The 17,675-nt window shown below is 44.5% G+C and overlaps 1 protein-coding gene and 2 non-coding genes across 5 annotated transcripts; all 3 read left to right on the top strand.

Annotated features, from left to right (window-relative positions):
- The first annotated feature begins 3,581 nt into the window (after positions 1-3,581).
- Positions 3,582-7,766, top strand: Znf22 (zinc finger protein 22). 3 transcript variants are annotated; one of them, XM_031383074.1, is made up of 2 exons: positions 3,582-3,782; positions 5,577-7,766. In XM_031383074.1, the coding sequence occupies exon 2, from the start codon at positions 5,674-5,676 to the stop codon at positions 6,382-6,384; it is 711 nt and encodes a 236-aa protein (XP_031238934.1). In that variant the 5' UTR covers positions 3,582-3,782; positions 5,577-5,673; the 3' UTR covers positions 6,385-7,766. The 3 variants fall into 3 exon arrangements, with proteins under 3 accessions (XP_031238934.1, XP_031238936.1, XP_031238935.1); XM_031383076.1 differs by lacking the exon at positions 3,582-3,782 and adding an exon at positions 3,790-3,998; XM_031383075.1 differs by lacking the exon at positions 3,582-3,782 and adding an exon at positions 3,790-4,006.
- A 3,049-nt stretch (positions 7,767-10,815) lies between these two features.
- On the top strand, positions 10,816-10,955 carry LOC116100128. The gene has a single exon (XR_004122482.1). It is a non-coding gene; the product is annotated as a small nucleolar RNA SNORA67 (small nucleolar RNA).
- Positions 10,956-17,135: 6,180 nt separating this feature from the next.
- LOC116100147 lies at positions 17,136-17,278 on the top strand. The gene has a single exon (XR_004122494.1). It is a non-coding gene; the product is annotated as a small nucleolar RNA SNORA48 (small nucleolar RNA).
- Positions 17,279-17,675: the final 397 nt, after the last annotated feature.

The following is a 17,675-nucleotide window of genomic DNA, read 5'->3' as shown; positions in this document are numbered from 1 at the left end:
CCAAGGAATGGTGCTACTTACAGTAGTGTGGGTCCTTCTACGTCATCTAATAATCGAGAGAATTCTCCACAGACATGCCCACAGGCCAGTTCCTCAGGTCTTTCCTCTCAGACGACTTAAACTGTGTCCACTTGATAATTAAAGCTAATGAGGACAACACTGTACATTATTATTTTATTCCATCTTTGATAAATCTCTCCTAGTGTCTGGTTTATTGAGTTGATGTCCACGATGCAGACAGCATTAAACTCAGTGCTCTGTCGTCTGTACAAACAGCTCCCTCTGCTGGCCAGAACTCTTTAGCCAGAAATATGAACTGAAGCAACTGTGGGGCCTTGATTTACATGTCTGCCCTGCTTCGTGGGACTGTAGCTAGAAGAGAAGGAGGAAAGTATTGAAGCAAGCAAAGAAGCCCCTTACCAGCTCATTGATGCAACAAGCGTGTGCAGAGAACCCGCTGCCTGCTGAGCACAGCTCTTAGCCCCACAGACACAACCAAGAACACCACATACCACGCCAGACTTGGTGTGCCACAATCAGGTCATTGGCTTTTGCTTTGAGATGGGGAGACTTTGGGAGGAACACGTGAAAGGCATGATCGATCTTGGATTTTAGAGGGTCACATTGAGCTTCCACACTTGTCAGGAAGCAAATACGGTCATGGGGGATGGGGAGGGGTGCAGAGGACTGATCCTTGAGGCTCTGTGGAGGTTGTGGGAAGGGGACTTGGTTCTGAACACACTGTGAAGACAGCCCCAGAACAACCTGTTTTTAGAAGTGAGGGATAGCGGGGGGGAGGGGGGGAGGGGAAAAGGGGGAATGGCGCACACCTTTAATCCCAGCACTTGGGAGGCAGAGACAGGCTGATTTCTGAGTTCGAGGCCAGCCTGGTCTACAGAGTGAGTTCCAGGACAGCCAGAGCTACACAGAGAAACCCTGTCTCAAAAAAAAAAAAAAAAAGAAGTGAGGGATGAGGAGCTGAGAGATCCCTGCCAGGCAGGCGGTTAGGGAAAGGGGTCACAGATCAATAATAAAGGTGGCATACTCCCAGCCTCTCTCTCTCACCTTTCTGACCTGAGACAGAGGCCAGGTGGAATTTTCTTCTGCCATCAGGAACCTTCCTCTGGCTGACTGGTCCAGGCTGTTTAGATAGGTCCAAAGGCAAATCCTGAGCATGTTTACCTAAAGTGGTGGGTCTCTGTCTAAACTGACTGTCTGAGTTTCTGTCGCTGTAATGAAACACCACACTCAAAAGCCACTTGGGGAGGAAAGGGTTTATTTCAGGTCACAGTCCATTCCCAGAGAAAGCCATGGCAGAAACTCAAGCAGGGCAAGAACCTAGAGGCAGGAACTGATGAAGAAGCCAAGGAGAAGAGCTGCTCACTGACTTCCTCCCCAGGGCTCATTCAGCTTGTGCTTTTAAATACCCCGGAATCACCTGCCTAGACTGGCACTACCTATGCTGAGCTGGGCCCACCTACATCAAATATTAATCAAGAAAATGCCCTACAGACACACAGATCGTAAGGTGGGGGTTCTCAAGTAAGAGTCTCTTCACAAATAACTCTAGCTTGTGTCAAGGAAGTATAACACCAAACGGAACACTAACCAATATAAAATGAGGAGAGTGGGAACGCGACCCAGGCACCCGAAACCACTCAAAAGCCCCACATGAGGAAAACAATAGGCAGAGAACAGGGAGCTGATAGCCCCACAGAACGGATTTGGGTTTCTGAACCCCCTTTCTACCTTGTGGAGAGTCTTTCTGTAAGCTTTTCAGTGGCTGTCTCTGGGGCCTGATTTCTCACTGGCTTTAACTGGGAGATCTGTCACTTCCTTTTCCAATGTGTGTCTGTGTGTGTGTGTGTGTGTGTGTGTGTGTGTGTGTGTGTGCTTTGTTGTTTTGTTTTTTACCTTTTTCTGTCTTGGATTTTTCTGTCTTTTATTTCTTTAATTGGTGAGAAAATAAATCCAACCAAGACCCCCCAGAAGGCACCAGAAGGGTTGTTTGTAAGTTTAGAGTGGGGGAGAACATGACAGGAGTGACATTGAGGATTTTGGCTTGAGCGGCTGGAGTGACATCATGGCTGTCGATTGCTGGGCGAAGAGACTCCTGAAGGATGGAGCGTTTGATGTATCATGCTCATTGCACATTCAGATGGGGAACCCAAGCAATGGAATCTATGAGCCTGGAGCTCTGGAGTGTTGCCTCTGTCAGTGCAAAACCACAGCTCTCACTTCAAATGGGACAAGAGAGTTTATGCTGGGACCAAATATAAATGACCATGGCCGGGAAACAAACTTAGGTTACCTCAAATCCCAGACCCCAACATGGAAGCAGCTTCATGAAGTTTTCATAGTAGTAGAATAAAGAAAGCTATAAATCACTCTTTGAAACACACTAGTGGACGCATGGAGCCGGTGGTTATAGCAATGTGGAGGAACCTCAGCTGCAGCCTCCGCTATCAGTTGACTCTTGGTCTTCTTGTTGTAGAAAATTCAGTTTTGTTAAATTAGCACATCCCAAAACATTTTTATCTTTTAGTCACAGGACATCAGGTCTGACACAAGTGGGCCAGGTAGTGGCTATTTTCATGGCTAACGATACCTCAAAATGTTACGACTGGGCTCCGGGCCTGCAACCTTCCAAGCTCTCCACAACCACAGAAACTCACTTATCTGGCTAGCCCTGCTTCGCTCTGGGAACCTGTGTTTACAGACACCAGGATCAGTGTGAGGTCGCCTTCAGGGGAGTCTGCAGCAATGTGGTGAATCTGAAGCCATTAGACTCCCCTGGGAAGGAGGTAAATGTGTGCCTTTCCAAACTGAGTTGTACACTCACAGTGTGAGCGTGAGCAAACTTCCCCTCCAAGCTGGGGTTCCTGCCCAGTATACTGAACGCATTTATTTTCCTCTGATGGGAGTGGCCCATGCAAAGCCACAGCTCTAGCCTCAAAATCGTAAGAGTTTTTTATTCTGGAGCCAAACACACATGACCACAACCCAGGGAACACAGATTTAGCAAACCTTCCAACTAGTTTTATGAAGGTTTGACAGAAACAGAACAAAGAAAGCCATAAATCAAGATACTTTTAAATTCATTTGTGGAAACATCACAGAGGTGGCTTAGAGCCCTGTTTAGACATCTCAGCTGTAGATGTTATCTAATATAGTATTCTTAGCCTTTTGATTGGAGAATGGGATTTTGTGTTTTATCTGTCATAGTAGTCCTTCCATAGAAGTGGACAAGGAATGGGTGCAGCCCAAGATATATAGTAATTATGCTCTAGACCTGCAACATCCTAACCTGTTTTCACCACGGCCGTTTTAATCAGTCAGTCAGCCTGGGCAGACAGTGTCGTCCAGAAACTCACTTACAGGTCCTTTTGGTGATATAAGGCGACCCGTGAAAAACACGAATAACACTGTAGACTGAAGTTACTTCTCTATACTAGATACTCAGTACTAAGAATGCAATTTACAAGTTGGACGGACTGGTTTGGGGGTGGGGGGCAGACTCTAACGAAGGCCAGTTTCTGTGTAGGTCGACCGGAAGAGGAGAGCAGGTAACGGTCCTTGTGGTCCTTGGTCTGCCTTCTGAGTGGTAAGAGAGGAATACAAAAGGACCACTGGGAGAATCAGCAGGAGTCGGCGGGGTGGGCCGGGGACCATAGAGGGTCTCTCCGCCTCTTCCTAGAGCGGCCCGCAGCTTCGCTAGCAGCCCGCACTTCCGGCGGGCGAGGCGCGAGGCGAGCACCGTGGCTGCCTGCGCCGTGAGTACGGTGAGTACGCCGGGCCTGCAGATCGGCCTGGGCCGGTGTCGGGTCGGGTCCGGCTGCTGCGCTGCACAGAGCCGGGCGATCGGCCACGGCCTGGGCTAGGCCTCGGCCTGGGCGCCTCCGCTCGCTGCGGGGAAAGACTCCGTTGTCCGAGTGGGTAGGCTGCACCGGGCCATTGTGAGCGGCTTGGAGGGAGCCGGGAGACGCTTTGTTGCTCCGGTAAATGGGTGAGGATGCAGGTGCAGGCGGGGTAGACGGGTTCCCAGTACCGGAGCTCCATCACCCAGCTTTATCGAGCCTCTCCCCCACTACTGGGGACCTCGGTCAGAAAACCGGACTTGGCGTTAGAGGAGGGGGTGATGGACTCCCCAGTTCGGACAGAGAGAAATCAGGCCCGGAGGCGGCTCCTGGGTCGGGATGGGTATGTTAAAGGAGCTTTGTGCCTGTGTTTACAACCCCACAAACGGAGGGAACGGCACAAAGCTGTATAAAATCCTTAAAAGAGCACACATAGCCTATTTGTAAGTATGATTACTTCATCCACAGGTAGATTTCATAATCCATCACTTTGCAACCGGTTGTGAGTTCCTTGATATTTAAAGAGATGTGTTTAAAAGTCTATGATTACCATTATAGCTATTTATTTAAGTACCAGGTACCCCACACATTGTCTCCTGTTTAATAGGTGGTCAGTACATAACGGAGGCAGTTAATGGGCAATGATTGCTGTAGATTTGTGTTATATGCAGTTTGCTCCTTCTGTTGCAATTATAGCAGATAAAATTATTAAACACCCAGAAAAAGTTCCTGAGCACTCTTATGCTTGGAGGGTCATTATACAACCAAGTCAAGAAGAAGAGAGAGAAAAAAAAAAGACAGGGAAAATGTCATTTGTGGTTTTATTTACTTACTTTAAATGCTTATATCCAAGGTAACTCAGGACAATTTCTGACTTGCAAATAGGCTTTCTAACTAAACCTCAGACTCTGAAAGTCCAGTAACTGGCTTTGCAGCCCTGAACGCCTCCCACACTGGCACCTATTTGGAATTTGTATGTGTGGAAGGGGTTGTTTTGACAGCCTCCAGACAACCTTAAATGTAATCAAATAAAATTAATTTAGAGCTTTTGATTGTGCTTCTTTCCTCCTTGGCAGAGTACAGTCTAGGAAAGGAAGAACAAAGCATTTCTTCAGATTTTTCTCACCTCATATTTTCTGGATAAAACTCTTGGGAAACTTTTAATTCTTTTTACTGATTATCTTCTATTTTCAACACAGTTTGCTTGGTCACCATCTACAGAAATAGCCAAACAAATAAGAATAGATAGGAATCTATGGTGTTGTAGTATAATCTGTTGTTTCTTTTGAATTGAATACCGTAGGTAACAGCTATTAAATGAGAAATTTAGCACAGCCAATATTGACCCGAGATGCTGTGTGGCCAAGAGATGGATCAACTTTTGCAGTTATCTTTCTATCCTCTCTGAGACTTTATCTTGCTTTTACTTCTTAGTCCTTCAAAATACTCCTTGTGGTTCCTCCCTAGCATGTTTATGTTTTTCTTCATCTTCTCTTTTGCCTGTCCAAATTCAGTAAAATTGCAAATTGATGACGATATTTATTAAGCTTAACTTCTGGAGTTAGAATCACCTAACAAGTGCTTGTCTCTTAAAAGTGCATCATTTCATTTGTATTAGGTATGCTTTGATTTATTTAAATATGGATGCAGTTTTGATGGATTGAAGAGGTGCTAACATTGAATTAATTGTTGATCTGTAATTTTCTTTTTTTTCTACAGAAGAAAATTCTGAGTCTCATTAATCTAGGATATGAGACCTTAGTTCATTAGTTCAGACGACAGTAGAATCTCTTGACGATACATTTGGCTACTCACCATGAGATTAGGAAAGCCTAAAGGGGGTATTTCTCGAAGTGCAAGCCAAGGAAAAACCTATGAGAGTAAGCGCAAGACAGCCCGCCAGCGACAGAAATGGGGGGTGGCCATTCGCTTCAACTCAGGCTTAAGTCGACGGAGAAGAAACGTGGATGAGAAACCTTACAAATGTACTAAGTGTTCTAAGAGTTTCAGTCAGAGCTCCACTCTTTTTCAGCATAAGAAGATCCATACTGGGAAGAAATCCCATAAATGTGGCGATTGTGGGAAAAGTTTCTTTCAGAGTTCTAACCTCATTCAGCATCGGCGGATCCACACGGGGGAAAAGCCCTATAAGTGTGACGAGTGTGGAGAGAGGTTTAAACAGAGCTCCAATCTTATCCAGCACCAGAGGATTCACACCGGCGAGAAGCCCTATTGCTGCGATGAGTGTGGCCGGTGCTTTAGCCAGAGTTCCCACCTCATTCAGCACCAGAGAACCCACACCGGAGAGAAGCCCTACCAGTGTGAGGAGTGTGACAAGTGCTTCAGCCAGAGCTCCCATCTGAGGCAGCACATGAAGGTGCACAAAGAAAAGAAGCCACATAAAAGGGGTAAAAATGCCAGAGCGAAAACTCACCCCGTGTCCTGGAAAAGGGGTAAAGGAAGGAAGGCGGTGGCTGGGCTGCGCCAGGTAAAGGGAGCCGCTTCCGGCCTTTTTAAAAAGAAGTGAAAGGTAGAGGTGAAAGCCCCTCCTCAGAGGGAGGACGCTTTCCAGTAGAGCGCTTTGATCCCGGTGCTCCCTAGCATGGAGACAGGAGGAGCTTCGTAACAGTGGGCTGAAATTCTGAGTCTAGCTGCCCTTATTTCCTTTAAAAATAAATAAATTTATGTAACATGGAGCAGAAAGAACTGAAAAAAAATAGTTTGGTAAGAATTTAATATCCTTAGCCTCAGTTGAAATTTCTTCCCTTCGTTTTGATAAAAAGCATCATGTTTTCATGATTCACTGGTGTGCCAATGATTAGTCTTGTTATTAGGAATTTCTGGATTTGAAATCATTAAAGAAAGAAGGAATGAGTTTCAAGTTCTAGGACCGACAACTATATTTTATGTTTTTAATGTTTTGTAGTTTATTAACCATTAGTATCGGCGTTGACTCAATATTTGACATAGTAAAATGCATTCAAGTTCATAAATTTTGTCTTTTTTATTAGTGTATATTGTATGAGGTAATGAGTTTCATTTTCTTTAATGTGAACGATGTATCTTGTATGAGGTGCTTTAGTTGTATCCACCTGTTAACCCTCGCCCCCACCTCCTCCCGGTTCCCTTTTTCCTCCCAGAGAGTTCCCTTCCCACTTAAAATGTTGACCCTAGATTCTGTGAATGACAGAAAATGTATTTAGTTATGTTTTCTGCATCTACTTTATTGTGCTTTCTGTAATGTTCTCCGGGACTCTGACTTTTTTTTTTTTTTTTTTTTTTGACTAATAATAGTATGTCTTAGTGTTTAAGGCTTTAATGACAACCGATTTTGTTTGTTTCTTCCCTTCTACATTATTAAAGGGGTGAGAAGATCTCCATGTGGCTTTTCTTTTGTTTGTTTGTTTGTTTTTACCATATTCTTAGAGATTTAAAAGAATCCAAAGTGAGAAACTGCAGACCTCCTCCTCCTAACACCACTCCCTGCAATGATGCTGATGCTGTTACTGCTCTGTCACTTGCTTTCTTGAAATGGGAATGGGTTTATGTTGAGTTCTCTTGCAAACAGCGCCTGCATGAATAAACTATGTTACCAAGAAAGCCTCGACTTCTGGCTGAAGAACGACAATGTCATAGACTGTGCTTTGGATACCACTGACTGTCTGAAACACATGTTTGTCTACAAGCTACTGGCCAGTGCACTGTAGCCCTGTTAGAACTTTTTTACTTTATAGCAATTGTTTAAGAAGACTAGCCGACATCCTTCTTCCAATGCCAAGCATAGGTTCCTGATCAGCCTTAGTTCAAGTTTTTGTTTATTGAATGCTAATGTTTTCTGATTTTTATATCAGTTCTTCCTGTATTAATGACAATTATCCTTAAGAATAAAAATTGAGATATTTTCGCATACTACTATGTTTTTTCTTTTGGGAAATTGTTTTCAGGGGGTTAAAAAAAACAGATCACAGCTTTTAGGAGACTTGCTTTGCTCTTTGTGATTTTTCTCAGATCTGAACTTTACCTCCCTCCTGCCACCACCACCATCTCCACAACCCACATTTTGATGGAGAGCCATAGCATGTGGCCCATTGACAATAGTTACATCTAACAGAGGATCCAAAGTGTCTTATAAGGTTATTGCAGACATCTTTTATGAAAGACTTGATCCTTGTAGCCAAATCTCACTAGCAAGGATGCATCCATGGGGCCCTAGTGAGCATCCATCAGTCTTAGGTTTGTGTCTGAGATAGCTTCTTGGAGAGGAGGGGGGACACAGGATTAACACCATTTTCTTAAGTCCTGTGAATTGTCCATTCTGGTGACAACCACAGTAAGGCTCTCTAGTAGTTTTGATAGCTTGCACTCTTACCTAATAGATTCACCTGTGTTTCTTACTAAAATAAAAGAAACTCTTAAGATTTTAATGTAGTTTGTATGTATTCTGAAATCCCTGAAGCTGACAGGCATCAAAGACACTTGATTCATGGGAGTCTTCTATGGTGGCCAGTGTACTTCGTGTTTCTTTTTAGAAACATCAATAAAACTGAGAGATCACAAGTGTATAAAATTAGTAAAGAAATATACTGATAGAAACTGAAAGCCAATGTGAGTTTAGTAGATACCACCTCTGAGAATGTAGATTCCTTGTATAAGAAAACTGTATTCTGCTGAGTTTCTAGTGTCAGGTGTTTACCAACACAGTTCTGGTTATGTTGCAGACCTCCTCCCACATCTAGGCACAAAGGTCTAGGGCTTATTAGGGGAGTGCTTTATTACCGAGCCACATCCCAACTCCACCAGACTACTTGACTTCATGTTTTATTGGGAAAAGAAATGCTCCGCAGGTTTTCATTTGTTTTGCTCATAGTTTTGTGTGTGTGTGTGTGTGTGTGTGTGTGTGTGTGTGCTGAAATGTTTTCTGCCTTGCGATTAAAGTTTGGGGTTAAGAGTGCTTTGGTCTGGAACAAATGGCAGAAGTGGAATAGTAATAGGCAAAGGTTTAGAAGCCTGAGGCAACCTTACATCAGGACTGTCTTCCTAACAGCTGGAAGAAATGGCGCCATTGGCTCCATTTCTGTTGGCACCCTGATAGGGTCTTGGTGGGAAACCCAGGTGAGTGTCTGGTCACATGTTAAGGTATTAATGCCAAATTCAAACAGCTATGCAAATGTTAGAGGGGTGTAGATATGACTGCTAGGCCAAGTCTGCCTGGAGCCCATTGTGAAATTCTGTTCTGTTTGTGGTATCCTACAACTTTAGGTAGGTAGGTAAGTAGGTAGGTAGATGATAGATAGAAGATAGATAGATAGATAGATAGATAGATAGATAGATAGATAGATAGATAGATAGATAGATCTATTGTGGAAGGCTTGTGGAATACAAGTGGAATGATAAAGGAACCAGAAGAAATTAGCGTCATTACACACAACTACACAAAAGTCTTTTATATATTTACTTTCTACTTTTGAAGCAAAACTCACCTCCTTAGGATAATAAATCTATACCACTGACGAAAATCCAAACCTTAGGACTCTTCCACACTAGGAAACTGTGCTACAGTACTGCTGACCACAAACATTTCTTTCTTATGTACAGGTGGCCTCATATACAAACACAAAGTAAGGAAGGAAACAGATGTGGGCCAGATTCTCAATTAGCAGGGCTGTCCAATTAGCAGGTTCTTACTTATTTATCCAACTGATGCTAATTAAAAAGAGAAGTGTGTAGAGGGTCCCCCTACCTCCCACCTTCTGAGGCTGCATATTTCCATTCATTCTGCTGGCCCTCTGAGCTTCTCTCTGCCCCCACCCCATACCTGAGTCTGTTCCCCTTTTTCCCTCCCTATCTCCCACTTAGATCCCTCCCTCCCTCCCTCTGCCTCCTGTGATTATTTTCCTCCTACTAAGTAGGATTGAAACATCATCACTTGTTAAATTTCTTAAATTCTGTGGGTTGTATCCTAGGTATTCTGTACTTTTTGGCTAATATCCACTTATTAGTGAGTACATATCATGCATGTCCTTTGGGGTCTGGGTTACCTCACTCAGGATGATATTTTCTAATTCCATGCATTTGCCTGCAAAACTCATGATACCCTCATTCTTATAGCTGAAGGTGAGGGGTGAGGAAGACCCTCTAGAAAGTACCACAGACCTGGGAGGTGAGAGACTTTCAGGACTCAATAAGGGTGACCTTAGATGAAATGCCCAATATTGGTGTGAGGGAACTTAAAGAGTCCACCTTCAGTAGATAGATAGGGCTCCAGAAAGAGGGATGGTGTTACTAATCCACAGTCAACATTTCTGACCCAGAAGTGTTCCTGTCTAAAAAAACTGCAGCGACAAAAATGGAGACGAGACTGAGGGAGAGGCAGTCCAGTGACTGGCCCAATTGGGGATCCACCTCATGGGGAGACACCAAGGCCTGACACTATTACTATACTATACTATTGCGTACTTACAGAAAGGAGCCTAGCATGGCTGCCCACTGAGAGGCCCAACCAGCATCTGTCTCTGACTGAGACAAATGCAGATACTTACACCTAACCATTGGACCGAAGTCGGGGACTCCTCTAGTTGAATTAGGGGAAGGAGACCAGCAGTCTCAACCAACCTGGACCCCTGGGAGCTCTCAGACACTGAGCCACCAACCAGACAGCATATATGAGCTGGTCTGAGGCCTGGGACACATGTTCAGCAGAAGATTGCCTAGTCTGGCCTCAATGAGAGAAGATGTGCCTAATCCTCAGAAGACTTGAGGCCCTGGGGGGGGGGCAGAGCCCTGGTAATTTGGGAACATCCTCTTGGAAACAGGGTAGAAGGAATGGGATGAAGAACTGTGGGATGGGGGACTAAGAGGAGGGCAATGGCAGGATAAGAAAGGAAGAAAGAAAGAGAGAGAGAGAGAGAGAGAGAGAGAGAGAGAGAGAGAGAGAGAGAGAGAGAGAAGGAAGGAAGAAGTCCAAGGTGATTCCCTCTCCAAAGGGCTGACTGTGTGCCCTTTTCAGGAATGTAGCAACTTGGAAGAAAGCCAGGCATGCCTAATGTCTCTGAACAAGGAATACTTGTTTCCTCTGCCTTCCTTTGGCTGCCAACATGTATGAGAAAGAAAGAAAGAAAGAAAGAAAGAAAGAAAGAAAGAAAGAAAGAAAGGAAAGAAAGAAGAAAGGAAGGAAGGAAGGAAAGGAAAGAAAGAAAGAAAGAAATAAGAAAGGAAGGAAGGAAGGAAAGAAAGAAAGGAAGGAAGAAAGAAAGGGAGGAAGAAAGAAAGAAAGAAAGAAAAAAAGAAAGAAAGAAAGAAAGAAAGAAAGAAAGAAAGAAAGAAAGAAAGGTCTTAAATTAGTACTAGGTTGCCTCTCATGAAACCCAGAGAACAGAAGTTCAAGATCTCCCTCAGCTACATGCCAAATTTGAGGCCAGTCTAATATATGTGAATTCCTGTCTTAAAAAATAAAAAAGTGAAAAGAATTTCATTGTCTATTTTATATGTTGAAAATCTAGACAGGCCTGTTTTATAGACTGAAGTGTTTGTGAGGTCACTTTGCATTCACTATGTGTCTTTAATTCTGTAGACTCCCACATAATATCAAGCTCAGGTACACAGCTCTATAAGTTTCCAGTCACAGACACATAGAATATTAAACAGTTTTGGACATACTAAAATCACCTAAAACAATTGCTTATAAAGTGACCATTTAGAAGACTTAAACAGAAAACTTAGGTGAACTTAGACTTTTAAAATAAATTTACTAAGTAGTCAAAAGCCTGATAAAATCAGCAATTACTTTAATAAATAATGAATTTTTTCTAAGATAATTCAGTTATACGAGTGTTTCTAAGAGCAGAATAACATTTTACAGGCTGGTTGCTTTAGACACAGAGAATTGGTAGTTACACTGTACATTAAGTTTTGACCTTAGAAAATCCTCAGAGGGCTGGGATAGAGATTGGTGCTGTGGTCATCCCTCTGCCTGCACCACACAAAAGGTAAAACGTGCTGCCTGTCTGTAATCTCAGGTTTCGTCAAGGTCACGATTGCTACATACGGAGTTTGAGACCAGCCTAGAAATGCATAGAACTATTTGTTGTTTGATTGTTTTAAAAAACATCAATACATTTGCATTTTGAAACATTTTACCAAAAAAATAAAAATTAAAAAAAAGAAGTTGGGGGGCTGGCAAGATGGCTCAGTAGGTAAATTTGCCATCACACCCAACCACTTGAACTCTTGTCCTTAGAAACCACATAATGGAAGGAGAGAGCTGACGCCCACACATTGTCTGCTTCACACACACATTGTCTGCTTCACACATGTCCCCCATACACAGATAAATGTAAAACATTTTTTAAAAGTAACATCAATGTGTCTCTTAACCAAATAGATAAAGGAAATGTGGTACATATACACAATGGAGTATTACTAGGCAGTTTTTAAAAAATGACATCATTGGACAAAGACTGTGAGATCTAAGAGAACTTTTGCTTCTCCAGTCCCTGCCAAGGAATTGCCACTTGTGTGAATGTCCCAGGAGAAAGGGGCTTCCTGTGCCACATGTCCTCTTGGATATGGTGGGTTGACCTGTGAAACTGCCATTGATTCCTGTGGAGGGAATGCTTGTCAACATGGAGGCTTCTGCCATAAAGACCCTGAGCACCCTGCATGGATCTGCCCTGCTGGATATGCTGGAAGGTCCTGTGAGACAGATCACAAAGAGCGTGCTTCCAGCTCTTGCCACATTGAGCCTGTGTATCAGGATGGAATCAATAGCTAGCCCTGATTCTGTGTGCCTGGATACTAAGGCAGACATTGTGACTTGTACGTGGATGAAAGTGTCTCTGATCCCTATGTGAATGAGGCTGTAGGCCTCAAGGAGATAGGAAGATATACCTGTGTCGGTCCACAAGATTATTTTGGTGTGAACTGTGAACTGGAAATTGATGAATGTGGATCCCAGCCATGTTTACATAGTGGCATGTATCAGCATGCTCTTGGGGCTCACTTCTGTGACTAGACACCTGGATTCCTTGGAGACTACTGTGAACTCAATTTTGATGAATGTACCGGTTAGCCCTGTCTCCACAGAGGTCTATGTGTGGATGGAGGAAACAACCCCTACCGTGACTGCATGGATAGTGGATTCACAGGGACACAAGTGAGACCTCGATGTCTCTTTGTTGGTCAAAGCCCTGTTACAATGATGCAACATGTGAAGGCACTGTTGACAGCTGTATTTGTCACTGCTAGCCCGAATGCACAGGTGTCCTGTGTGAGACAGACATAAATGAATGGGGTAGCAAGCCCTGCCAGTTTGGGGGATGAGCTAAGTAAGCTGTTCTTAGAAGATCTGTATGGACACACTGCAGGCCTGCCTTCTTCCTTCGATTGCCTTGGAGCTATGTTTGTATCTGTCAACCCACATTCACAGACTGGAACCTAGCATAGCTGTCCTCTGAGAGGCTCCACCCAGCAGCTGACTGGAAACAGATGCAGAACCCACAGCCAAAAATTTGACTGGTGCTCAGGAAGTCTTGTGGAAGAGTTGGGGGAAGGATTGAGGAAGCCTGAGTAGATAGAGACTCCACAAGAAAGCCAACAGAGTAAATTAACCTGAACCCTTGGGGACTTCCAGAGATTGAACCACCAACCAAAGGGCATACAAGGGCTGGACCTAGGACCTAACCCCTCCCCCTTGCACATATATAGCAGATGTGCAGCTTGATCTTCATGTGGGTCCACCACCAACTGGTGAGGGAGCTGTCTCTGTCAGTTGCCTGCCTGCCTGTAGATCCTGTTCCCCTAACTGGGATGTTTTGTCTGGCCTCAGTGGGAACGGATGTACCTAGTCCTGCAGTGACTTGAGGTACCAGTCTGGGTTGGTTTCCTGGGAGGGACCTCCCATTTCTCAGTGGTAAAAGAGAGGAGGGTGTGGGGGAGGGGCCATGTGATGGGGGACAACTGGGATGTAAAGTGAAGAAAGAAAGAGAGAGGGAGGGAGAGGGAAAGAGAGAGAGAAAGAGAGAGAGAGAGAGAGAAAGAGAGTGGCATCATGAAATTTGCAGGCAAAATACTGGAACTAGAAAAAAAAATCATCCTGCTATAACCCAACCCAGAAAGATAAACATGGTATTTAATCATTTATAAGTGGATATTAACTATTAAGTAAATGATAATCATCAAAGCTAGAGAGGCTAAGTAACAAGAAGAGCTATGGGGGGGGGGCAAATGGATCTCCCTGGAAAGGGAAATAGAATAGATTTTATGATTGGAATGGGAACTGGTGGGGATAGGAACAGGAGGCATCAGGTTGTGGGAAAGGGTGGAGGGACAAGGTACAAGGACAGATGACTGGGATTGGAGGGCATTTGGGGGACAATGTGGGAACCCCCTGTAATTTACAAGGATGACTCTAGCCAGGACTCCTAGTAATAGGATAGGGAGGACAAGGAGCCTGGACCATCCATCTTTTGTAGCCAGACAAGGTTTCCAGTTATGGGACTGGGACATCAACTCAGCCACAAAACCTTTGACCTATATAATCTGTCCTGCCTGCAAGATGTGCTGGGGCAATGGTTGCCCAGAGCTTGTGGAAGTAGCCAACCAATGATTGGTCTAATTTAAGGTCCACTCTATGTTCAACACTGCCTGGATGACCAAGAACTAAAGGCTGGAACAGCCCAGAGACCTAGGATAGAACCAAACATGACTGGGAAAAATGAATGAAATGATTCCTAATGATGTTCTGCTGTACTCATAGATTGGTGCCTAATCTAGTCATCATCAAAGAGGATGGCTCTGACAGTTGATAGGAGCAAATGCAGAGACTCGCAGCCAAACATTAGGCAAAGAGAGAGCCCAGGTTGAAAGTCTCAGTTGAGAACCCTATAGAACATAGGAAGGAGAAATTATGGGAACCAGAGAGATCAAGGAGACAGGGAGAACACAGCCTGTGAAGTCAACAAAGTAGTTCTTATAGGGGCTCACAGAGTCATGGTGCCTTGCATGGGTCTGCACTAGGTCCTCTGCATATATGTTATGGTTGTTGGCTTGGTGTTTGGGGGGGAATTCCTGGCAGTGGGAGATGGCTGCCTCTGACACTTTTGCTTGCTTTGAGGACACCTTATCTCCTACTGGGTTGCCTTGCCCAGCCTTGGCTTGAGTATCTGTGCCTGTGAGTATCTTGTTGTGTTGTGTTCGGCTGATGTCCCTGGGTGATCTGTCCTGGAAGAAGCCAAGAGATGGGGGAAATCTGTGGGTCGTGGATCTAGGGGAGAGGGACGGTAGGGCAGAACGGAGAAGAGGGGAGGGAGAAAAAGTCATGGTCAGGATGTATTGTATGAGAGAAGAATAGATTTAAAAAATTAAAGTAGCATCAGTGACTGAAGAGAGACACCACTAGTGCGTAAGTTCCTATGCCATATATGATACAGTGGCATATAAGTAAGGCTTAGACAGACTCAACAGGTTAAAGTATTAGAAATTCTGTCCCCCCCCCTTTTTTTTTACTGGTTTCTGGTACTTTAAAAATATTCAATTATTTGTTTATTTATTTTTTTGATGTGTATGTGTATCCAAGTGCCCAGGGGCCAAAAGATACTGAATAGTGAAATCAATATTTGGAACGTTATGGGCCAGTTGTATATATTAGATATGCAAAATGCCACATAGTTTGCGATACTAAATTGTCACACTTTCTATTAAGCAATAGAAATTTGTGTGTGTGTGTGTGTGTGTGTGTGTGAGAGAGAGAGAGAGAGAGAGAGAGAGAGAGAGAGGAGGAAGAGGAGGAGGAGGAGGAGGAGGAGGAGGAGAGGGGGGAGAGAGATATTCTGGAGGAGAGAAGCTAAAGTCCAAAGTCCCAGCAGAATTAGCTTCTGTGAATCTTGTTTTCTTTCTTTGCAATAGGACCCTCTTGTTCCTTCCTTACATGGGTTAAACATACACACACACACACCAGTATTTAACATACACCACAATGCACTTGCACATAAGATTTCACAGTAGCTGTGAAAGCACACACAAGACCTGATCAAGGTAAGTCAGAAGATAACCCCAGTGTGGAGGAGGGAGGTGTCAGGAAGTCTCACTCTTTGATAGTTGATGGTTGCTGGGGGACCCAGGTAACTTTCTTAAAGAATTTGTCCCTGTAAGGATACCCACACTCCAGTAGATGGCCCTTCACCTACACAATCCACATCTAAGTGGATTGTGGGGAAAAACAAAACCATGGAACTAGGAGAAAAGAGTGGTGGAGGTATAGGGAGAAACTGGAAGGGAGAGATGCAGTGTGCATTTAATGAAAGCATAGCATATCTGAAATTATGAAGCACTAATTCAAATCCTTTAAACAGAATGCTGGGCTCTCTGCCGGCAGAACCAGGAGAGAGACAGAGACAGACACACAGACAGACAGTTGGGGGGGGGGGAGGAGCCTGGTCCAGCTGAGCCTCTCGGGGCTGGGCTGATTGGGATGGTGAGTGTTGCAGCTCTCCTGCCAAATGGAGAACACCCTGAGCTGGGAGTCTGTGGGAGCAGGAATTCGTTTTATTGTATCGATCTTTTCTTTATAAAGGGCTGAGGAGGTAGTTTTTTGCTGAGGTGGGATGACATAGGGGGAGGGGAAAGTTGACAAACAGTATGGGGTGACTGAACAGTAGGGGCCAACAAAGTTACTCTACAAAGTCAGCAGGAGCTAGGCAAAGGCAGGCTTAAGCAGGTCATGCTGAGTCACTCCAGTACAGAAGCAACTAAGATAGTTTACAAAACTTAAGCCAGGATCAGGTTTGTCCTCAAGGCCCAAACCAGGGCCAACGAGGGCCCAACAACAGAGGGCAGGGATATATACACCTAAGCGGTCCTGGTCCTGGTCAAAGTCTGGCCCCACCCTCTACTGGCTTACCATCTTCTAGGCTTCTGTCACACCCTGCTTCATGGCCTGAAAAGTTATTAGAACTAAGTGAAATCTTTTTCTGAGACATATTCTAGTGGAGACCTCTAGGGGAGACCTTTCCCTTCTCCCAGCATGAGAGTTCTTGAGCCATCCCTACATCTTGGACTCCACTGTTTTAATAATCTGACTGGGGAACACATGTGTCTCTTCAGACTATCATCATTTCTGTCAGACCAGTTACAAGTAAGTCTCATCTAGGTCTTGACGCCTCCGTCTTGAGAAGGAACATGTCTGTGTCTGAAATATATAGAATAGAATTCAAAGAGGGACCAAGGTTTGAATATCTAGTTACTGTCAGATTGTTGAGTATAAGAACCATAACCTCCTGCCCCACCCCCAGCAGTGGGCAAAGAGACACCTGGTTAGTGCTGATGCTCCTATATCAGTCAGGGGCAGAGCAGACGGCAGTCCTTTGTGAACCCTAGCTTGATGCCTGACTTGGTGACCCAAGCTGTTTTATGCCTAGGACACATGAAAATCAAATCAAATTCGAGCAGGAGGAGGAAGAGAGACAGAGACCTGCTTTCTGCCTTGCCGCATGGTGTAGGTGGGGCAAGATGCTCCACCCCACAGCAAGGGCGGGCCATAGAAACACAGTCTCACCACCACAAAGTGCATCATGGGAGAAGACAAACTGAGACTAGCAGACCACCATGGTGCCCACCGACCTGCCCTCTGGTGTTGCGGCTCGCCCTGGTGCTGTTTGTATTTTGATGCTAATTCTGCTTCCCCAAGAGGGGCTGCCTGGGATGAGGAGTGAATCAGTACTCAGGTGACTTCATGTAAACCTTCTCCCCCATTTTAACTTGTAAAATAAAGGCTAGAGCCAGTGATTGGGCAGTGGAAGAGAAGTGGAACTAAAAGGTTTTGGG

The sequence above is a fragment of the Mastomys coucha genome, unplaced genomic scaffold, assembly GCF_008632895.1.
Source record: "Mastomys coucha isolate ucsf_1 unplaced genomic scaffold, UCSF_Mcou_1 pScaffold20, whole genome shotgun sequence".
Taxonomy (NCBI): domain Eukaryota; kingdom Metazoa; phylum Chordata; class Mammalia; order Rodentia; family Muridae; genus Mastomys; species Mastomys coucha.
The sequence above is the reverse complement of the archived record's forward strand: the minus strand, read 5'-3'. Positions and strand labels throughout refer to the sequence as shown.

Bases quoted from the DNA above. Each gene is read 5' to 3' on its own strand.
- Znf22 (XM_031383074.1), top strand. From the start codon at position 5,674: ATGAGATTAGGAAAGCCTAAAGGGGGTATTTCTCGAAGTGCAAGCCAA.